This window comes from Malurus melanocephalus, unplaced genomic scaffold, assembly GCF_030028575.1.
Source record: "Malurus melanocephalus ecotype Western Australia unplaced genomic scaffold, MMel_1.1 scaffold_70, whole genome shotgun sequence".
Lineage (NCBI taxonomy): Eukaryota > Metazoa > Chordata > Aves > Passeriformes > Maluridae > Malurus > Malurus melanocephalus.
In genome coordinates this window covers 802,194-826,114 of record NW_026623302.1, presented here as the reverse complement: position 1 = coordinate 826,114, position 23,921 = coordinate 802,194, and the positions used below count along the sequence as shown (strand labels likewise).

General features: G+C 42.0%; 1 protein-coding gene across 2 annotated transcripts in view; it reads right to left on the bottom strand.

The window, feature by feature from the left end:
- Positions 1-23,921, bottom strand: part of FLT1 (fms related receptor tyrosine kinase 1) — a 108,308-nt gene that overhangs the window by 16,495 nt on the left and 67,892 nt on the right. For both annotated transcript variants that reach the window (XM_057366678.1, XM_057366677.1), the window contains 6 exons: positions 19,194-19,340; positions 17,228-17,359; positions 10,652-10,758; positions 7,737-7,875; positions 2,744-2,848; positions 124-237 (listed from right to left, as the gene is read on the bottom strand). In XM_057366678.1, coding sequence (XP_057222661.1) covers positions 124-237; positions 2,744-2,848; positions 7,737-7,875; positions 10,652-10,758; positions 17,228-17,359; positions 19,194-19,340 — 744 coding nt within the window. The remainder of the gene's footprint in view (positions 1-123; positions 238-2,743; positions 2,849-7,736; positions 7,876-10,651; positions 10,759-17,227; positions 17,360-19,193; positions 19,341-23,921) is intronic.

Sequence of the window (23,921 nt, the reverse complement as noted above, 5' to 3'; positions counted from 1 at the left end):
TATAGGATAAGTTCGAATACTAAAAATTAGTAACTTGACCTCTGGATGAAAAGCAACATGGCTAACTGGCTGTTATTTGGAGACAATCCAACCCCATTTTCAGAGCAGTGCAGACTTTTTTACCTCCGTTTTTTGTGCAAGCTCCCAACAAATTCACGATGTTGAGATGATGACCAATGTGAATTAGGATTTTCAGCTCAGTCATCAATGCTTTGTACTCACTTGCTGTGGCCCCTTCTGTAAATACAAAATAAAAAGTCAGTGTGAAAAGGCAAAGAACTGGTCCTGCTGAGCTTTTCCACTTCTCATTACTTTCCACTGAAATAACCTCTACTGCTGGATGTACTTCTYGTGTTGATGTTCTCTCTCTATTCCTCCCTGCTCAGCATCCTCTTGGTTGCAATTAAACCCATAAAAAGAGTTAGGCTCTCAACTTCCTCCCAGTAGACTCTATTATATTTAGAACTGAGAGGATTTTTTTTTTCACATGAATAGTTCTGATGTTTCAGCCAAAAAAAGAGAAAGAACAAATAAGATGGGATTTCAAGATTATAATTAATTCTATTTAGAATAGGTTTCATCTGATCTGATTTCAGCTATCTAAGGGTGATATTATAGCTTGAACTAATCAACATCTTAAGAAGTCAGTGGCAAGAGAAAAGTATTTCCAGAGGCTGGTGCAGCCATCAAGTTGAGCCATCTGTACAGGGAAAAGATGAACCATCCCTTGGTGATGCTCGTTTGGTTCTGTTCATTATACAGGAAGCCTGGAGATAGATAAGGGAAGTAAATAATAATTGGTTAAAATGAGGKGACTGCATCCCACCCTTACCAGTTGTGACCAATAGTAATAGTAATGATATAAGAAGCTCCTCAAATAAATCCAAACCATTCTATTTGGTGTTGAGTGAAACTTTTGGTTCCCCCTGAGCAAATTCTTTTTCCTCCAGAATTTAATTTTGTTAAGAAAACAAGAAAAAAATAATTGCTTTGCATAGGCCTGAAAGGAGTTTTTCAGTTTAGCGATACCAAGAGCAAGAAGAATGGTCCTGTGGAAAAACCACTAGAGTTTGATCTTAAAGGGCTTGGTTTCTACATCTGAATTGAAACAGGTTTTTTTTTTCATCCCACACAAAGCTTGTCTTCCACTTAGTGACCTGCTATTTGCTTGTATAGGTGGAGACACTTGCCTCCACTTCATGGGAATTCTGTGAGGATAAAGGCTATGAATGAGTGCAAAGTTCCTGGATAATCTAGTGAGGACACAAGGAATGAGGCAGATCTCCCCATGCTTTAGGCAGTCATGGTGAAGATACCGAAGATACAGAAGATCTTACAGAAGATCTGGTCACCACTGGCTCTCTTCATTGCCAGCAGAGCTGAACAAGGACACAGCTCCCTGGATGCTGGGATCTCCCTTAGGATGGGATGAACTGTTGTTTCTCACCACTGCCAGTGAAGGGCATTTGAGTGACTTACTCCAACACAAGCGTCTACTCTGCACACACACACACATGAATCCCACCAGGAAGACTTCTGCACCCTCTGCTCCTTGGGGGTGCTGGCTGGCACAAGAAGCCTGCTGATGTACATAAAGAAACGTTGAAGCTGGCAGACCACTCCAAGGGCTGGAATTGACATGTACACATCTCCTGATAAATGGTAAGGAAGCAAATGTGAAGCTAGGAGCCACTGACTAAGATGTATTTATTCAAACTATGCCTGAACGGAGTTGAATGAGAGCATCAGGGATCCAAGCCTTACTGGCACAATAGGGGATGTGTCCTGGCTGAGAAACAACACCAAAAAGGATTCAGTGATGAAGACAGATAAGCAGTGCAGCATAAACTCCTGGGGCAATGTAAAAAAAAAAAAAAAAAAAAAAAAAAAAAAAAAAAAAAAAAAATTAAAAAAAAATTCTGCCATGATCGCTACACATATAAAGATGGGAAAGCTAAATACATATGAAGGGATGCCACCAGGACTCTGGCTTAGGTAATTCAATCACAACTGCTGCAGGCTATGACTGAATATCATCTTGCTTGCTAACATCCAAAGTGCCCTCTTCAAATTAATGAGGGGTTTTTGTCCTTTCTGCWCCAATGGGAAAGGGGGCAGTGAATAGCTGGGGCATGATTTTACTTTCAGATGAGCACTGGTGTATGAACCGTGCTGGCAAATCCATTGCACAACCTGGGTGTCAGCATCCTAAGCACCGTGTAATGAGCCTGCAGCCGGTTCAGAGGGGACACACCTGCACAACACCACCAAGATTCAAACTGCTCAATCTGTTTAGCTTAATAAAAGGGCCTTAAAAGCATCATATAATCCAATGGAGAAGRTTAGAATGAGATGCAAAGCTCAGACATATGCAAATTAGACATAAGGCATCCGGTTTTARCAGAAAGATTATTATTCCTTGGAACTAATGACCAAGGAAAATATGAAAGCTTCCATTCAAGTGTCTTCACATCAAAGTGAATACCTTACGCTTCCRCTAAATTTTATTTACAGCATTCAGTATGGGTTCAGTCTGGAATAATGGTATGACTTTTTATTGTGATTACAATTTTTATTTTGTACTTTTGCCATTTCACTCATGGTGGACCTGAAACTTGATTTGAACACATTTTGGAGGCTTCAAAGGATTATTATGGACAGCTTTTGCTTTTGATAGAATCATATTAAGCATGTGCCACTATATAAGGCATCGTTTCTTCCAATGCAGCTTTCAGCAAGATACCTTTCAGCATTTTCACAGCAACTATTCTGCATGTTGGTGATTTCCTGATTCCAAAGGCAGATGCTTGTACGACCTTTCCAAAAGCTCCCTGTCCAAGAGACTTTCCTGTAAAGAAAATAAAGTGGAGAGATACATCTTGGTAAAAAAAAAAGAAATCTGGTCAGCAAATGGCTTCATAGATCATGAAYTGAAAAATTTACTTTCCAAAGAGTCCCACAGGTATATTTCTAACATTTTTTATATTTTCTAACAATTTTGGGGTTTTTTTTTTGGAGGTTTTTTACAGTAAGCAGTCAAACTAGAAGACAAAGTCATCAAGGGGAGCAAGTTATAGGAGTGAAAATGCTGCTAAATGAATGCAACCATTCATTGGGCACGCACTGTCTTCCAACTGAATGTTTTCAGTCTAGCTCTGCCAGAAAAGAATTTTGCGCCTCTTTTCCCTGAGCACACTGAACTGTGCAGCAGCCTGTGGTGCTGCCAGTTATGTCCTCAGTAACGCAGACCCTCTGCCCCTTTGATGATGTGTTCACATGGACAGGTCTGGCTGCCCCTGYCTTTATGCAGAGGCTGTCAAAGGCTTGGTCAGCAGGATCTTGTTGATTATCAGCTAACAACRAGTTTTATTTCCAAGTATTTATTTTCAGATTGCTTTTGTGCTTCACCTTCAGCAAAACCCAGGTACAAAGTGGCTAACAAGAGTATGGCAGCAGGACTTTTGATGTAGAGAASAGCAGAAAATAATGGTCAGCTTTTCATATAAAAGCAAAGGATARGATGTGCCATACATTTATTTCTCAGATATGCACATGTGACATGACTATCTCCATAGAAYAATTTCTTATTCCTGTGATGAATACCTGGTTGACTAGTTCTCACTTGGACATCTACCTTGTTGGTATTTGAGTGAGAGATGAAGCCTATTCAGATACTTGCAAGGAGAGGAGAAGAGCTCCTGAATTCTCTGCATTAAATCAATACTGCCTTTTATATGTGTATATTATATCTAAACTGTAATTCTCAGTATGGCTGTCAGTAGAAGCAAACAGCATCTGTTATCAAAGCAATGGAAACATGAAGTGGAATAGGCAAGGCCAAAAGACCCCTAGAAATGTATATTCCATCTGAGACATGCAAAAGCTATTAAAAAATAGCAAGTAAAAACCAAAAAGAACTTGATCTACATGACTGAAAAGCGTCAACAGACTGATCTTGGTTTGTGAAGGTCTTAGTTTGATAGAGACGTGCAGATGAATCCATGTGTGTCTAAAAACCTACTGTTACCTGTTTCAGTTATTGCATGTAGATTCTTAATCCAGCAAATCTATAAGGGAAGCATCATTAAGACTACTCAAGTCTCAGTTTTCTTAATGAGTTGATATTTTCAGTCCTTAATGCTTTGCCTRTTCATGGTTTCTACAAGACGAATTTGCCATTTGAGGTCATATAAAACCCATCCTACCTTTGTTTAATCCATAGCTTTAATCTGTTTCCATCATGCTTAATTCACTTCCTACATTGTGATAACCTACTTAGTCACTGCTTGGAAAACACACCAGCTCATAAAGCTGCACAAAGCTGCTAACCTTTCATAAAGGAGAATGAGCACTGGAAACAATACTTCCTTCTCTAAACAGCTGTGTGATTCAATGGGAAACTGTAATAACACTCATCTTTTCTGTTMTGCTATTGTTTGTACCTTGCTGAATGGTAGCACAGAGCAGGGCTGCTTTAACTTTTCAGCATGATGAAAAGTTAACTTTTCCACAGTTTAATATGAAATTGTGGCATTTTTCTTGCAAAAGCTCCTTATGTTGACATGCAAAGTAACTACAAAACCATTAAACAGAGGAATATTAAGTTGGCCAGCCATTTGAACAGTCAGTTTATTACAGTCTTCGCGCAGCTGCACTGGCTGAGTTTGGGATGATGCTCTAGTATGCAATGCAGCATTTAGATCCAGACCAATGGGGCAAAATGCTCTAAGTTTTCCACACTTGACTTGGATTTGTTGGGCCACTCAGAACACATTAAATGAACATATGCCTCAGTCAAGSAGTTTTGGATCAGATTTTCATTTCAGTCCCATTTTAGCTGAGTCCTTCAATCATTTCAGTTGCCAGATTGGGGCATTGGCAAAAATTTGCAGACACCTCACTCCATGTCTGTGGGAAGGCACAGGCTTGAAGTGTGTTCATTTCTCATGTTCTTTGCCACCGTTTGAGTCAGCTGGGTTTTCCCCACGTGTGGCTTCATGTTTTCCATTATATTACATAGGAACAGCTGTGCAGGTGCAGAGGAGTGGAAAGTGCCATGCTTGGTGCCAGCGCCGTGTGCTGGCAGTGCAGAGGAGGGAGCGYGGCTGCCACCAGGGTGTCACTGCTCTGGAGCCAGCAGCAACACTGCCCCAGGTGCTGCATCCCACTATGCATCACACAGTGCCAGCACTGTGTGACCTCTCTAGATTAGGAAGGTCAAGCCCAAGAGTAAGGTGAGGAGTGCATGGTAGCTCAGGTAAAATAGTGTGTTGTCRCCGGCCACACTGACAGTGATTTATGGCACCAGCATTTTCCTGCCTAATGAAAAGATGAYGTTTTTCTCTCAGTGAGACTAATCTATGTCGAATGTTAATTATCCTGACTTCAGTGATGCCTGTAGAAAATTCGCTGTTAATGTCTGTACCTCTTAGAGCTGAAGGGCGAGTCCTGTTACATAGGCATTGCATCACAGATGTGGGCTGTGTGTATGCATGTTGGAGGAAACACAGCAAAGGAGATGGGGGCTGAAAGGAGACAATTTTTGCAAAAGTTGTAATAAATATKTGTCCTGGAGGATAAGTAGGTGGAAAGAGAAAAACAGTCACCTCAGATGCTGGAAGGGGTTACATTTCTAAGTAAAAATATGTTTTTAAAAACCATAGAAGCACATTTTGTATTTGTGAGATACTAATCCTCAGAGACTGCCAAGGTTACTCAAAGCCTGAGCCAGCTGCCAAGTAAGCAGGTCTTGCACTGAGCTAATCTAACACRCTGCACATACACAACTTCTGCAAATCTGGTTCTCATTCCTTGTCAGCATTCTTTATTTGTTTACACCAGTTCTTCCACTTTTAACTCATTCTCTGGTCATTGTTCGTCACCTATGGACTCCAAACACTAACCCTGCAAGGCATGGGTTTTYCCTTGCAGTTTACATTCCATTTCTGCTTGTTTCTTTCCCAGTGGTCACATTTTCTGCACATCAGGCTCTTGGTCCTTCATTTTAAGAAAACTGTCCAAAGATTGAAGTCRCTCCAGGACAAGGTTTCAGCATTCCCAGAATTGTGCATTACAATTATAAATCATGGGCATTGTATTTCAGCTGTGCTTATCCACGTCTAGTCACCTCGTGTCTTCGGACAGGAATAATAAGTGTGATCCTAATTGTGCACATGTGTTAATCAACATCTGTCCCRATCCCTGGGACACATGAGGAATCCGTTACAGGTCCTAACTAAAATGCAAGGATTTTTTAGACCTTGCTATAGGACATATGTGATGTGCACCTGAAAGAACAAACAGCACTATAGCAATGAGGCTGAGCTTATCACTGATATTTTAATGTTGACCTTCTTACTAAAATCTGTGTAGTTTCTGGAGGGATTCATCGACTCCAAAATATGGTCCCTTCCCTTCTCATCAGCCCTACACTAGGTTTAATAAGGAACAATCCCAAACCCATGSCTTTTGGTGGGACATCTATAGGGGAGCTGGCTGTAGGTTTAAAGTTTTCAAGGTTATTTGTTTATTTGTGCATGGGCTTATGAGCCACATTCTTGTACTTTATGGTACAATAACAAGAATGTTTGTARAACTGCAGCACAGAGGAAAACAAGGAGATTGTGCTGGAGAAAGAAGGAAAGGAAGAAATAGGAAGTGGTGYAGATGGACTATGAAGACCCATTTCTGCACAGGCTTTTTTTCCAAGTTTCCAGGCTGAAGAAAGGGAAGAAAACCATAGAATCATAGAATATCCTGAGGTGGAAGGGACCCACAAGGATCATCCTTGTGGATGATTCTGGCCCAGAAGAGGACAACTCCAAGCATCACACCATGTGCCTGTGAGTGTTGTCTAAATGATTCTTGAACTTGTCAGGCTGGTGCTGTGACCACTTCCCTGGGGAGCCTGTGCCAGTCCCCAACTGCTGGGTGAAGAATCTTTTTCTAATATCCAACTTAAATGTCCCCTGACACAATTTTAGGCCATTCCRTCTGATTCTGTCACTGTTCACTATAGACAARACATSAGTGTTTGCCCCTTCTCTTCCCTTCACGATGAGGTCTCCCCTCAATCTCCTCCAGGCTGGACAGACCAAGTGACCTCAGCCACTCTTCATTTGGCTTCCTCTCCAGACCTTTCATCATTATTATTGTTAATCACTAAAATTGCAGTAAATGCCAAAGGCCAGGCTCCTGAGTCTAGAGAAGGAAGCATTGGAGTCGACATTCTGATTTGGAATTGTTTGGTTGCTCCATTTTTGTCATGTTTTAAGTTAACCAGTTTGCAACATGTGGAGTGCAGCATTTTTGTCTGTATCCTCTTTCTGTGTCCAGGTGRCCAGCTTAAAGGACAAGGGAAAGCCTGTGGATGTTGTGTACCTTGGCCTTAGTAAAGCCTTTGTCASTGTCTGCCACAGCTTTCTCCTGGAGTGAACAGGAAGATGGCYGGACTTCCTCATAAGGRTCTTTTCCAACCTACATGAACTTGTGGTTCTATTTTCATTTTCCTACATGGAGTCAAAACATACATGTGAACAGTCAAGTAGACAGGGTTGGTCAGTCCTAAATGCTGCAATTCATGTACAGGTCAGTGCTCTCAGTGTGGGATAGGTCACGCGACACCTGGCACCACGTTGTCCTGCATGCCTAGAACACACCCAGCTCCTCTTTACCCATAGTTATGGGTACATCTTATTCAATCAACGCAAACTCTGCATGAAGTATTCTAATATTACCCAGTTTAAGCCTTTCTCTTGCAATTTCCCACTTGCTGGCATCGTAAGGCAGACGTTCACACTGCTCATCTAAGGGGACTTCTTCAGGATCCATTATGATTGACAGGTAATGGCTGGTCTTTGTTTCACAGGARTAAGGCTAGAAAACAAACAATATTGCAAAATGAAAAAGTGTGTARGGGAATCTGTCAGCATCTTCTTGTTTGGATCAAGGATTCCAAATTCCTTCTGTTCACAAGGCTACATATTTCACTGTACAATGGATGGTTTGGTTAAGCTCCCTTTGGCTTTTCTATACATAGCAAGAGTTTTTATACCAAAGAAACTCCTTCCTCTAGCCTTCCTCCCATGTGGCATACCAATGTTTCTTCAATGAAATCCATGTGAGTCTGTATTAAMACATGGTGTTATGACACAGGCCCTCTGCATAGCAGGAGAAATATTTTCAGCAAGTGACTAAACATTGCTGATAAAAATAACTTTTCTTCATGATTGTGCAAAGCAAGAAGTGGCCACATGCAACAGATGGAGTTCAACTGCCAGTGTTTATTTGTTCCATATATCCCACAAAGATAGTTCATATGTGGTTAGAAGTTGTGCAAGACTAGTTGTCAGGACACTGGACATTATACACTTCAGAAACTACTTACAAAATTTTAGGATTTTTTATTTCTTTGGTATAATTTCTGAAAAATGTACTCAAATCATTTTAGTCTGGATGAATTTATAAATAGCCRGACTGAAACGCATAATTTAAAAAATAAAATTTCAAATTAATTTTGCTTGTTTAGCTTTTCCTGAGTGAATGAATTATCCACTTCAATGTGAAATGTAAGGAAAGATGAACCTGATCTGAAAGTTTTCTGCAGTTCATCCATTTTGAAATGTATATCCCTTCAAAGAGCATCTAGATTGCCATTCTAATGCAGTGGATTTTCTTGACACAGGGGTAGTTATACTTCTATAGAAAAGGCCCTAGTTTTTGCCATAATTTCCTGGCTATTAGTTGGAATTTATGGGAAATCTGCTGAACTGAATCTGGATGTATTGCTTTTCCTAAAGTTGTGGAAGTAGCACATTGCCACAGACATACAGATACCACAAACACACACATATAACCACATATTCTCTTTCTTATTATTTGCTTTAACTAATACTCCTTATACTTTCAACTTCCCTCCTCTATAGCTTGGAAATATGTCCCTATTACCAGCATTTCTAGGCATGTTTTTTGAGAAGGATATTACTGGCTGTGCATGCCTTGGTTACAAACACAACTAGACTAAAATGACAGTAATTAACAACTTCTGTTCTAGTTGCTTTTCACAATCTCCAAACCCATAAATTTTGTCCCAAGAAGGATTGCCCTGATGCTTGGGGAAAAGTCTGGAGGCTTAAAGCCTGGCTCCAAACCATCCACTAAGTCTGGAAAGGGCATGGATAAGCGGGGTGTGGGTAGAAACAGAAACTTGTGTGGTGCTCCATAAAGGGCTTTGCTAGACAGAGATGTGTGTACCAGATTGCTCCAACCCATCACATTAGAACAACTTTTAAGGGGATTCATCCCAGATATAGCAATAGGAGAGTGGAAAATTCGGACAGTTTTCCACTGTTCTTTCTTCAGATGCTCTCAATAGCAAATTWTTGACACAATTAGAGATTTGAAACAACATTTTTCAATGATGAAAAATTACTGAGGATATCATCTATCCCTGTATGCCTCACAGAGAAACTTTAAGAAAATGCTTTCAGAGAGCATTTTTTTTTGCTGTTGTGGCAACATAATTTGTATRTAAAATTTAATTCAGAGCTAATTCCAGATATAAATCTTTGAGAGTAAGGGTTTATAAGAGAAACACAGAAAAGACTATAAACACAGACTAACACTAGCTGGAGAGGCTCATCTGGAAAAGAGCCTTAACATGTCATTAAATTTTGAACAACCCTTGTTGTACAGCGATGATATTTTTATTATCTTTTAACAATTTARCAAGTTCTGGTCTCATAAAAAATACTAAAAAATACTTTTGCAACCCTTTGCCACATTTAAAGCTTATATTTTTCCAAGATTTGCAGTCATAACTTGTACTGTTGAGAATTCAGTACTGGTCCCACTTGGCTTGTAATTTCTCTTACAGCTATGAAGTTTATCCACAGCTTCAGCTGACCTCTGCTTTCCTTTCCCCCCTAACTCCCATGCATTTCTCCTCACTAAGGCTTGCAGCAGTAAATTTAACAGCAGGGGCAGTTAAATTTATCATGTTGTACAGGATCATCTGCTCTTGAAGCTGCACCATCAGAACTCCTTCAGTAAAATATCACTTTGGAAGTGATGTAATTATACCAGACACTGTGCAGAGCAGACCCCAGTGCATTCTGTGAAGATCTGTCATTCCCACTCACTATCATCTTCAAAGACATTAAGATGCCAAACCCCCACAGTTTTTACAAGGGAATGAGGATGCCTTTGGTGTGAGTCAGGCACCCAAATTCTTATGAACTTGGGAGCCTTATCCCTGCCCAATCTTCTCCATCTGGCTTGCAAGTCATGGCTCTCCAGCATCCATCGGCAGCCTGGTGATTAGCACCAGGAGCAAAGACGAGCAGTATCAAAGAATCACAGCATCACTGGATATTTTGAGTTGGAAGAGACCCACAAGGCTCATCAAAGTCCAATTCTTGGCCTTGCACAGCACAGCCTCAAGAGTCATGCCATGTGCCTGAGAGTGTTGTCCAAACACTCCTCGAACTCTGGCAGACTTGGCACTGTGAAAGTGACGGTGCAGCAGTAAGTGAAACAGAATTTTTCTTTGGTAGACTCAGAAATCCCAGCAGCCTGGGAAAAATTTTCTTACATGAGCAAAGAGCTGCCAAGGGGAAGCAGGTGCCACCAGGAGATCTCTGTCTGCCCTTACCCTCTTCAGCCTGCGAATAAAGAGGGTCAGCAGGAGCCAGAACAGCATTGCAGCCACACAGGTACAGGTCAGAGTTATCAGCTCCAGGTTTGACCTCTCCGGTACGCCTGGGAAAATCAAGTGGTAAACATGTTAGAAAATGATCTGCAAACCGAGGGCACTTCATGGTTTTTTTTTTGCCATTAAAATAAAATACCAGGAAGGACCAGCTCTTTTCAATGGGGTATTAATCTCTGGTTGGACTGGCTCTCAGAGCCAAAAAAAAAAGGTCTCTTGCAGCCTCCCTGCGCTGAGGGGTTGGTTCTGCTGGCATTTCCCATAGGCAGTGCTGCAGTCTGGGGGCTAGCAGGCAGGAGAAGTTCCAGGGAGGGCTTGTGCTGGTGCAGCGACCCCGAGTGTGACCAGGGCACATTGCAGCGCTGCTGCTTGGGGTTTGCTGTCATCCGTTGCTTACAGAGCTCTTCCCTGCTARTGGCTGAGCCTTGCATCCCAGACATGCTGGAAACCCACCAGCCCTCACCAAAATCCTCWCTGGGCGTGACCTGAGGGTTGTCTTGGAGACTCATGGTGCTGCCAGAAGGCTCCCATGTGCTCTTCTTCCCATGGATTGGATGGATCTGATCTGTCACCTGGGAGCTCAGCTCACACACATCATGTTCAGGGGTCTTGAGCCCCATTCCCACTGGGCAGAAATTTGGGGAATATGGCCTGGCACTTCTTCCAATCCACTGCTCCCCTGGAAGTTCCCCTGCCAGCCACACCAGCAGCACATGGCCAAGCTCCCTGAGGGAACCCAGGACCCCGTCCTTTCTCAGTAGCACCCCAAAGAACCCAGATGGCAGGGAGCTGGGAAAGCTCTAGAAACCAGGGAATGGGAAAAACAAAACTGACAGGAACTGAAAATGGAGTAGCAAGAAAACATGAACATTAGAAATCTGGAAAGCATTAGAACCCACTGACAGATSCTGAAAAAAGCCAAAATAAAACTCACTTCAGACTGCTGTTTAAGGATTTGTAAAATAATTTCAGAGCAGTTCGTTTTGCAAATCCTGTGATGGTGTCAAAATCCCACACTTCCCGCAATACGTTTTCCATCTGATTGGTAGCAAACGCAAAAAGAACCATCACATTCTGCCTCTAATTCTGATATACCCTCTAGAGAGGGTAAATGAGATAGCAAGGAGGAGTAAACCTGAACATGATTTCACAGTAGTTTTGTGAACAGCACTTGTAGAGTTTCAGAGCCCAGCAGCTTGGTGTTACTCCTGACAAGTGAAGGTGTTGTTATGTCTCACTGCTGGGTTTACCGGGTAATGCAGAGGTTGATGGACAGGTTGTTGCTCAGGCCTGGGCCAATTGCACAGGTTGGTTACACCTTTGTGATGATGTATGGTCCTGTACTTAAGAAGAATTCGAAACAAGATAGAGTGCAACCACTATTTAGTTTTTAGGCTGTTAGTATCATGCACTGGGGAAGGACAGAGGAGGAGCATGAGGGGATGTAAGGAAAAAAAATGGAGACCCAAGATCACAGTAAGGAGAAGACAGATACTGTTGCTGTGGTGCTCAAACATGGAGAAAACAAGCTGTTCTTAAAAGGACCATTTCTTCAATGGGAGACCTGTGTAGAAAAGGAGGGTGACCTTGCTCTGAGAAAAACCTGGCCTTTGAGGACTGGACTGATTATAAGCCAAAAAGGGGAAAGAGGCTTGGCTCCTCCTCACATCTGAAGYGAGTTGATGCTAAGAAGAAATTGTGTTCTTCCAGGAGATTTGAGGGAGTGGCCTTATGCCACCGAAAATGAAGCATTTGTTCTTGGAGGACTGTTTTCCTTTCTCCCACAAGGTAAAGAAAAGAATCCTATGCCATCAGCAGTTATACACTGACTGTTTTCTTGAGAAAAGAACTTCCACAGCTAGGAGTTGTAAGAACTCTTCTCCTATGGTGCTGGACGACAACTGTAATGAGTAGTTTGATCTATGTTAAAACTTTCATCCCTGCCCCCCCTTTTGCATATGGGAAGGCATGGGAGGGGGGARAAGGGTGACTTGGAAGAGAGCCAGGTTCCTGGAAAGAATAACAGGTGTCTTAAAATGTCAGCTTTTATTTTCTTCTCCTTGTAAATTTTTCCCTATCTTTGTTCCCCTCCCCGGTGTGGTAGTATTCTTAGTCGTTTTTAGTAATAAATCTATTTTGCAGCTTCAGTTATTCAGCCTGTCTGACCATTTTCTGGAGCATATACTTGTCTTTCTCTCAATTATGTTATGTTATCTAAAAGCCATAAATTTTATTGTTAATTGGGCTTTTGCTCTYCCTTCTGCCTCTCCAGTGGAGGGGGAGGGAATGTTGTGGGTGCGGTGCTTTTGGCTTTCRGTCAAGTTCAAACCACAACAGCAGAACCCCTGCAGATGGCAGGTAATARTTTCTGACATTTATTCAGCAAAACCTGGAGGGGCTGAAGGTTCATTGGTTGYCACAGCTTCAAATGGCAGGACACAGAAAACCTGTGAGATACAGCCAGGCCTGAGGTGGAAGACAGCAACCCTCTAACCACTGCAGTAGCTTCTCAGTAATCAGCAAAGAGATGTGAAGGTGCTGTCTTTGAAATGTTTGAGCAAATGTAGGCAACCAGAAAACATTTCTCCAAGCTGGGGTTGGGCTGGGTTATCAAATGCTATCAGTTTAGTCTTGCTAAAAGCCTTGAAGTCAGAGCTCTCTGAGTGCCTCTCAGCTRGGTAGAAAAAGGTTTGATTTGAGGCAGAACAGGCAGAAACACTCAGAAGAGGCCTTAGAACTAGCAGAGTTCCGTGAGGCTGTAATCAGTACTAAATCCCTCWCTCTGCCTGGTGGCCATAGATTTCTGGCTTCCCCTTACACCCCTATCGCAGACCTTTACTGACCAGACACCTCATCAGACAAATGCTTTTTCCTGTGTGCAGCTCTGTTCCAGGCAGCAGCCCTCTTTCTGCCCCAGAGCCCCTCCAAAAGTGCCCTTGCATCATCCCCTGTCTCTTCAGGAYTGCAGTGGGGTGAGGAGGGGGCAACTGAAACAGTGCCACCAGCAGCAGCTTCTCTCTTTCAGCAGTAACAGAAGCCACCAGAATCAYGTAAGTATGGCAGGATGAGAGCCTGGATTTGTGCTGATCCCTCCAGCCACAAGCTCAGGCCTTCAGCTCACATGGGCTTTCTGCTCAGGATTTCAGCTCTAAACACCCAAACACTGAGATGCAGCACAGGTGTCAGCCAGGGAGACAACAGTGCCTGGGGCAACAACTTGACTCTGCTGCACCTGAAGCATCCCTCACTCCTACCCCAGTGGGATCAACTTTTTGAGATATAAAGGTTAGGTAGATAGATGATAGATAGATATAGATAGATAGATAGATAGATAGATAGATAGATAGATAGATAGATAGATAGATAGATGATAGATAGATAGATAGAACTAGAAGTTATGCAAAAGAAATAATTTAAATAAAAGTTATTTTAAAAAAGTGAACATCATTTTCATAGTGTCAGAGTAGTTAAGTGAATACTTAATAAATGTTTTTCTTTTCCTCAGCAGGGCTCAGACTAAGTTATCAAATATCAGCTTTAAGAATGGCACACTGCTGGATTCCTTTGCTTGTTATATGTTCATATTTCAGTGAGCATGAGCTGTAAAAGGTGCTCCTTCCTTTATCAAATAATCTCCTTTAGCACAGCACCTSTGCAGCTGACCACATCCCTGGCTCCTGCTGCCAGGGGGAGGGAGGACCCTCAGCTGGGGGAGCAGGGCACAGCTTTCATGGCAACTCTGTGAGCAGGCTGACCCCAAAAGAAAGCTGCCCAAGAAAGCTGTGTTCCCCCTGTGCTCAGCAGCATGTGTCCCCAGACTTTCAGATGTACTGTTCCCCTCCATCTGCTGGGTGCTCTGGCAGCTCTTTGCTGTTTCTATTCCATCATTGCAGATTTGCTGCCTCTTCAGTTCCTCAGCCAAGAGCAAGCAGAGAGCTTGCCCTGACATGCTCACAAATGTGGCCCTTCTCCTTAGACTGCCCAGCAGCCCCTGCTTCCAAACCAAACACAGCCTGTGATTATTTAAAGACAGCCCTTTGATTCCACCATCCATTCATCCATCTCGGCCACAAAAATAATACACTGTTTATCTGTGAATGCAGGATTTTTTTTTTTTTTTTCCAGAGGAAATAAAGAGAGCAGACACTTTCCTTCCTGACTCATTCCCAAACKACTCTTCCAATCTGCTCAACGTGGCCATCGACATGAGGCGCTGCTCTATTCCTTTTGATCTGCAGCCCCGTGTTCCAAGAGTCGCGGGACAGAGGCAAGGCTTTGGTGCTCCCAGCAGAAAGTGCAGGGTTTGTTTTCCTCAGAGAGACAAGAAAGTGGCAAAGCTGAGAGAGAAACCCACATTCAAGCCCTGATCTTTCCCCTCCCAGCTCAGGGATGGGATGGGAGGCTGTCATTTCCTGGGAGAGGGACAGACCAGAGAAATGTGGGAATGAGTAAAAAAATCTCCAGTGACATCCCTTCATGTAGTAGGAAAAGAGAGGAAAGACCTTTTCCTGGATCATGATAGGTAAGACAAACTGTCTTTTTATCATCCAGTCCCAAAGTCATAAATTTTAATGTGGTAGTTTTCATCTCCCATTCCCACAGGACCTGTACAAAAACACTGCCAKTGTTCCCCCAGGACATGTAACCAGAGAAGAAGCCCTACTGTGTGCTCCCTGTTCTCTCCTCTGGACTGGGATGTATGACTTCCTAGAAACCATCTGACAGAATGCTTGTGGTTGTAATAAGCAGCCAAGATTCAATTATGTTGAAAATCAATACAATAATGAATTACATCGTGCAGGACTATGAATTACCAGGATGATTTGGACAGCGAGCRCTTGGCACAAGTTATTCCTTTAGCTGCTACAAGCTGTAAGTGTCATCAAAGGCACTTAGAGGGAAGTGATTCTGCCTCTACTCTGCTCTTGTGAGACCCCATCTTGAGCACTGCGTCCAGCTCTGGGATGTCCAACTTAAGAATGAAGTGGATCTTCTGGTGCAAGTCCAGAGGAGGGCCACGAATATGACCAGAGGGTTAGAGAACCTCTCCTACAAAGACAGGCTGAGACAGCTGGAATTGTTCACCCTGGAGTGGAGAAGGCTCCAGGGAGACCTTTTGGCAGCCTTCCATTACTCAAGGGGAGTCTGCAAGAGAGCTGAAGAGTTACTTCTTCCAAGGGCATGGAGTGGCAGGACAAGGCAGAATGGTTTCACACTGAAAGAGGGMAGTTTTAGATTAGATATTAGGAAGAAAATTTTTACTCTGAGGGTGGTGAGGCCCTGGCACAGATTTCCCAGGGAAGTTGTGGATGCTGCACCCCTGGAAGTATTCAAGGCTGGGTTGCAGGGGCTTTGACCATCCTGGTCTGGTGGAGGTGTCCCTGCCTTCCACTAGACCAGGCTGGAACTAGAGGATATTTAAGGTTCYTTCCAACCCAGACCATACTATCATCCTATAATTATTCATAAGGAGATAGGTATATTTAACTCCTTGATTTCACCAGTTAGGCCAGCCCACACACACATATGCTTATCTCTGACCTTTTAAAGCAAAAACATCAATTGTTATTATCGATTAACTCAGACTRCTAATGCATGGGAAAATATTAATACTGGCTGTAACTGACTGGTGCTGCAGGGTTATATCCAAATACTKAGTAGTATTCAGACACATTTAAAAATTGTACAAGAACATTCACAGACATGTAATCTCTTCCTAGGAGACCTGGTCTTCTGTGAAGACCAACTAAATGCATTTAGGACTATTTACTTAACATGACGTCAGTAAAACAGATTATGTCAAACTGAATTAGGCACTGACTTATATGGAGAATGTCAACCTACTTCTCTAATCTCATAATTCATGAGCCAAAAGGGCATTCAATGAAACTGAAAGGTTGCCAAATAAACTTTATTTTTGTTCAATGTAAAATTAATTSATAGGAATCACTGCCACAGACATGAGTCAAGATTGTCAGAAGGCAGAACAATGCTGGACATTTAAATGAATAGCAAAATAGATCCAGTAAAGTTTACAGAAATAACTAGATCACACCTACTTCTTTGTAGTAGTACCTTCGCATGTGTTGCTATTGCTAGGCTAAAATCTTTTAGAGTGATTTGGCAGTTCACTTTACATTAAAAATAAACAAATGAGAATATCCCAGGCCTCTAATTGCTATGGAATTAACTTGAAATGAGAAAATGTGTGGGTAAGAGAGTGTTTCTTACTCTATTTTTTGTTTGTTTTGCTGATRCTAAATTTAYATTTGTCTTCTACCCTGACCTGATCTTTGTTGGGTTGAAGCAATTCTTCTTTTTAGGTCAGTGTAAACACACTCTGAGTTAGCATTTCCTGCTCGGCTTCCTTTCCAACCTGGTACGCTTCCCTTGCTAGGACTTCCTTCAAATTGCTTCAGAGAACACCAGATGAGTGCCAGGTCATACCCCTGCCCTTGAAACTTGAGTAAGACCATCACTCTGGGAATCTTGCTCTTCCCATTTGGCATGGTGTTTTACCTTGTACCGTGACATACGCCGCRCTCTCCACGGACCCTTTCAGGTTGGTGGCTATGCACTGGTAAAATCCTTCATCCTCCTCTTTCACTCTTTCAATAAACAGCATTCGGCTTCCTGGCCCTAAAATTATTCCTGCGAAATGAAATATTTTGCAATGAGAGGGAGCCAAGCTCTTCTCAAAAGAAATCTGAGCCACAGGCCGCACAGCACAATGTTAGCTGCAGGAAAGCCAAATACACTTGGATGCCTGGTGAATCTTTTGGAAATCAGTGTTTACAGAGCACTTGTGCCRATCAAAAAGCTCAGCCTAAGGAAATAATCTTGGAAGTACTTGGTACTGTTTGTGTTGGTTAGCTCTATGACTGTGCTTTCATCCAGGTGAGCTTTTGGGAAAAGGGTGATCTGATTACTGCACTTACAGGCCCAGGTCTGCCCCAGAAGCAGCTCAAGTTTAGAACCCTTCCAAAAGCCATCCAGGCTGCCCCTGTGGGCAGCAGACCTGCTCCAAATCTCACCTGCCCACGTGGCATGGAACAATGGGCTCCTTTGCAAAGGGATGCCGAACAGTGCAGAGTTCCCATGAGGGGTACCCTAACACACAGGAGTTACCTGAAGTTTTAAACATCTTGTTTATTCCAGCTAGATCAACCCAGAAGCCAGCCTGGGCAATGCTCCAAGAAGCAAGGRAGAGGCAGGGAGCAGATTTGGCCTCAGGAATACTGCTAAGGCACCTTCTAGCCAGGAAATGTGCAGTTAAGTACACACTTGTGTTTGGCTCCATCAGAACTGCAGTCCCATGGAAATGTGTTCCCACCATCTATTTCAGGCACCTAACTGAAGTGCTCTGACCTACCCTCTGGAGACACCTCCCTGGCTCCTGATTGTATCTGCTGCATTGCATCCAAGTTAGACCCATAACATTCATTTTGGAAGATAGTGTTATTACTGCACATCACAACATTGTGGTCACTGTAAAGGTTCATGGAATCTGGTTCTGGATGAAGCTTAATGCCTGGGCTGCAAGTCTGCACYGGCTTATAACTCAGTTGGAGAAATCCTTGCAATTTTTTCCAGTTGCTTTTATTCATGCTGTAGTAATTTCCAATAATTCAGGACAGATCTATAACTACAAACTTTCTAAAATGTTCTATAGAAGACTACCCTTAAAATTCTAATTCCTAATRACCAAACCTCCTTGAACATTTTTCTGAGCATGTAACACTAGCTCAATGTGTGCTTMTGATCCAAATGTGCATAAATTCCTATGAGAAAAGTTTTGCCTTTTCCTCCATCATTYATTTCCATCTGAAATATCCAAGGAACACTTCCATACTGTGGTGCCAGCAGCTGGACATTTAGCCTTAGCTGATCTTTGAAGCCACTTCTCAGAAACACCAGTAAACAGCTCCCAAAGTTTTCCTGTCATCGCAACACACCACCTGGGAATCTGGTCCTTTCTATTGCATGAGCCCTCGATTCCTCTGCCACCAGTAGATGCATGTGGATTTTGGATGCCCCAGGCATAGGTTTAGCCTCTTGGATAGCTTGTGACTCAAGAGCAGACTTTTTATGCCTGACCACAGACTCCTGCTGGTGCTTCCGTGCACATCAGGAGAGCTTGGATTTCTCTTGCCTGCTTATCTGCTGGCCAAGCCACCTGATCCTTGGGCTCCCTCTATCATAAATGGAGGGAAATATGTTTCTCTGGAGATGACTCGTATAGGATGAAATGCTTTTCACTGGTTCCATAGAGGCCTGTTGTGTCTAGATCTCCAACCTTGCTCATGTTTTGGAGGGAGACAGAGTGAACTGGAGCACCTGGGCTGCTGTCTCCCTGGGCTGCCTCGGCAATCCTTGTCCCTTACGTCTGGGTACTGATGCCAATGACTCTGCAAAAGGCTGCCTAAGGCAGGTGGGTAAATAAACAGCCTGCTGTAAGAGGTAGGTGAGTACACAAAGCTCTCACCTGGTTCTTGCTGTATTTCCTCATGGTTTTTAAACCAGGATATCTGGGGCTCAGGGATACCACGAACCTGGCACTCCAACATGGCAGAGTTACTGGTGTTCACTGTCTGATCCGAAAGCTGCTGCAGCAGRGCTGGTGCCTCTTGCGCTATAAGACAAAACAACACCTCTGTTTTACATTCGTGTAAAGGCGGGGATTTGATTATCTTCCCTACACTCATTTTACTGGTGYTAGAGACTTCTATGGCTGTTCTACCAAATTCATTTTCCACTGATTTTAGTCGCTGTTCTATTTTGCTCAGGGGTATTTGGTGTGTACAGAGAATTCCCATCACTCAGCAATAGCAGGTTATGGTGACCAATGATGCCCTGATGAATCAAAGACGACACTGTTCCAAAGATTTATCAGTTCCATGACCCACCAGGCTTGTTTATATAAAAAGCAGTAAGTTTTTATGAAARCTCAGTTTTTCATCATCAAAAGAACCAAGCTGTGACACCAAAGATTTGAAGAATTATCAGGACACCCTTGTAGCAGAGTATCTCTGTGTTGCTGATAAAACCTTGCAGCTCTGTATACCATGATACCCATGAATGTGAYTTGTATCATTTACTTACTTTAAATAGTTCATTTACAAATCATGTTCAGTAAACTCACACAATCAAACAACAGCAATCATGAGCGAGAAGCCTTGCACCRAAGTCTTAATAAATTATTCCACTTTCATGTTTCACATATTTGGCTGAATGTAACCAGGCCTGGCCAAACCACGCCATAAMATTTCAAAAACAAACTATAAACATCATGTTAAAGTCATCCCTGAAAGAAACAAAACAATTTCACCAGCATTTCAACCCTTTGTCACTCCTTCCCTCATTTCATACCGAGCCAAAGGCTGTTCCGACAAAGGTCAAGATATCTGTGACATTTTAATGCACGTTACATGTCAACATCTTTCATTCACATTTGCAGCTCTCACATAATTGTTTTTGGGGTTTTGGTCCATTTAAAGCAGAGATGGAGAATTCAGGGAGCTCCTGAGCAGTGTCATGGATACAGATGCTCTGCTGATTCCCTCAAATTCCCCAATTATTTGCAACCTTTCCCTTCAAGAACACTGCCAGGATCAGCAATTACCAACATGGTAAGACACACATTCCAAATATGAAACAAAACAAAACAAAGCAGAAACCAACTCTTTGCAAGTATTTTCCTTTAAGCTGCAACTGACACCAATATACCAAGTTCAGTATCAACTGAATTTCTGATATTCTGTATTTGGATGATTATTTGTTATCCTTGTGTAAAAACTAGGCATCAGACATTTCCATCTTCATAATTATTCTGTTACCAGCTGTAAATAAAAACTCTCCAGAAGAATGAAGCCCCTATGTACCACCACCTTATGCAGTGTGCATGAGTCCTACAGCACTAAAACCATTTTTCAAGTGGGCTATCTTTGCTSTGTCCGTACTCTTTGAGATTAATTCCAACACAGTCATGACCGTGCAATGACTAGTCTGTGGTTTTCTGAGCTGCAAGCCAATAATTTCCACAGACAATACTATTTATTGTTTACAGCCTGGGAGACAATTTGTCCTCTCTTCCCAAACAGCATTGCTCATGAGAATCCCTATAAATTCTTCATCACATACCTACATAATGACATAGCCAACTATATCTGCCTTGCAACCAAGAAGACTGCCCTCTTCTCCTTGATACCTCACGTTGATTTTTGCTCAGGTCTCATTTTTCACATTATGAACAGGTACAGCCTGAGGCATGTCCACAGGCACATGCTGAGAAGAACTCCACATTTATCAGCAGTCCCTGACAGACACCTCAGCCCAGATATCCAAAGTGAAGGYGGACAAGATGACACAACAAAGGCAAATCACACGTTTTGTGAGTTGTGATTAATTTTAATTTGTTTATAGCCATACACTAAAGATGGGTTTTCATATTAAGTAAAACTTTTTTTTGCTTAAAACCTATGTCATCATTCACATACTTTCAATAATTTCTCTGCTACAATCAGCTGATTTTTCAAGGACTCAGTCAACCTGAGGATTATTCTCTTTTGCTAACCACTGTTTTCTCCCATCCATTTTTGCAGCAAAGCCAAGGGGAGCAGTTCCCAATGTCCCACTCTGCTCGCTCCAAAGCCGAAGGACTAGCCTGGCCACCAGCACGGTGTGGGGCTCAGTGCCCAGGGCAGCCCCCAGACCTGACCCCACCCTTCATGCAGCCAAATGCTGCCTTGCTGGGCCAAACCCTGCTCTCAGTTACTCTGAGGAACTTCATTGTAGGCAGATTTGGCCCAGGGGAGTGACAGGGTGGGTCACAGAGGGGAGAAGAAGATGTTGGTGTCAGAGTATTTGTCTGACCTGGCAGAGAGGGGAAATATGCATTTTCAAAAGTGAACAAAGGGAAAAAAATTACAATTGGTTGATTTTGGGGTTTACATTTGCATTCCAACAATTTTTGCCTTTTGTTATGATTCGACTGTTCACTTATTTTTTTATTAATCAGTACAAAAATATAATTACAAGCTTTATTTTAAACACTTAAAAACAAAAGGAAAGAAAAAGAAATATAATTCACACCTTTCTCCCTAAATAATATATTACACAACAGAAGGCAGAGAAACTCCCCAAAACCATGAGATTCTCCGGTCATCTGAGAACATCAAAAGTGACATCAGCAGTTTTTATCCTGCCATCAAGAACCGCTTTCCTCAAATGTTTCCAGTGAGCTTTCTCTGTGCGCCCCAACACGGATGGCCACATTGGGATGTYGTGACACCCTTGCACAGCGTGACCCTGTGAGCGCTGCTCAAGACCAGGCTGGTGGGACATCCACTCACATCCACTCAGCAGTAACATACATCATTGCAATGCACAGAAATTTCACAGAAGAACAGTCTAATTGCCACATCTCTCCTTTTTTTTTTTTTTTTTTTTTGACCCAAACTCGTATTGCCTGGCAACTGGCTGCTACAAATCATTGTGCTTCGGCTCTCAAGGCCATGGAAAATTCATAATATCCTGTCATCACTGCCCACCTTTCCATCAAATGTCTTCCCACAAAATACCTCAGGAAAGAAGGGGATTCTGATTGTAACTCTTCTGAAGACTTGCAAATGCTAAAGAGTGCGCTTGCTCCCTTTTTAAGCAGTCACCAACAACTTCACTTGCATTTTAGGCATGTTTTAGGAGAAAAGAGAGCCTGATCCCTTTGCAAGAACACATTGTTTCTGGAAGCCATCACACTAATAATGAACAAAAAAACTACTGTGTACAAGCAGGCTATAGGTGACATTTCAAGATATAAATGATTATTCTTGTCTTTACTCYGACAACTTCCAGGTTATCAATTGTTTTCTAAGCATTTTAGGCTCCATGAAACTGGCATTATGGGGAAATGCTATTGTTTACCCTTTCACACTTGATAAAAGCAATTCCCACGTGAAAGGCAAGTTTAGCCGTGGGACACGGTCTYGATACCTAAAGGAGGAAATAGTCTGGTGAGTTCCCAAGTGAAAGAAACTGTCATGTTGTCACCCTCTATTTTAAAAGCACAGCCACTTTGTTCCTTTGCTGTAGCTATTTTTATCATTGTGGTCTGTTTTGTTATGGCTTATGCAAATGCTGTATAAATGATTGACCATAAATGTAACCAAAAATAATAAAAGCTATATATTGTAAAAAAATAAAGTTATCAGATCTATTAAAAATAGTAACTTCTTCCTTATACAGAATTTATAACACACAGAAACATCTCATAGCAAAATCATGACAAAGGAAAAGAAAAGGGGAATGCTCACAAGGAATTCTTAGGTTGACCTTAAACCTCCTTCAGCAGTTTGGCTGGTTCTTAATCCCCATAATAAATCCAATTGTCATTTGCATACCAAAAGCAATGAGTATTTTTAAAGGCTTCAATTTTGAATTTGAATTTTAAAAATGTATTAATTCATTGTGCTGGCTAAAACCTTGTCAGTCATGTTAGTGTAACATTCCTCATTTAATAAAATAATAACAACAAAACAAATTCCTGAATCTTCAGGCCAGTAACACCCACACTTCTATCAGTAGTTTTTTACATTAGTGCAGAACTGACTTTAAAAATTGACCAACACAGCAACTGGAAGTCGACCTGGATTTATTTGGAGAAACATGGTTCATGTCTGTGAGTTGTAAAATCATCATTATTATAAATGATTTGATAGGTCTGTGCATTATATCAACAWTTTTATTTCTTCCCTGCATACTTCTTTTAGAAGATACTTTTTAAGATTAATGTACTTTAGTGTAGAAAATAATTTCAAATAAATAAGCATTAGAACTTGCTCAGCAGGTAATATTTATAAGTCCATCAAGATCAGATTAAAATAAAAAATATATAGTCCAGTCAATCTCAAACTGAATTGTGCTCATTCTGCACATTCAAGTTAGCTTATTAAATGTCCGTTGTTGACTGAAAACAGCAGTTTTTAAAGTTAATCAGTTTATTCAGCTTTGACACTTTTGATGAGGCTGATATCAAAGCGGAAGAAAAGATTGATCCAAAGTTTTCCTTATTATTCAGTAGGAGACAGCAAGAGAGAAAATAATGACATGTAAAATGTAGCAGGGGAGATCTTCCAAACCCCAGCTTCCACAWGCCTTTCCAAAGGAGAAAACACCCGTCTGAACACAACTGGAAGCTCATGCGTTAGGATTTTGT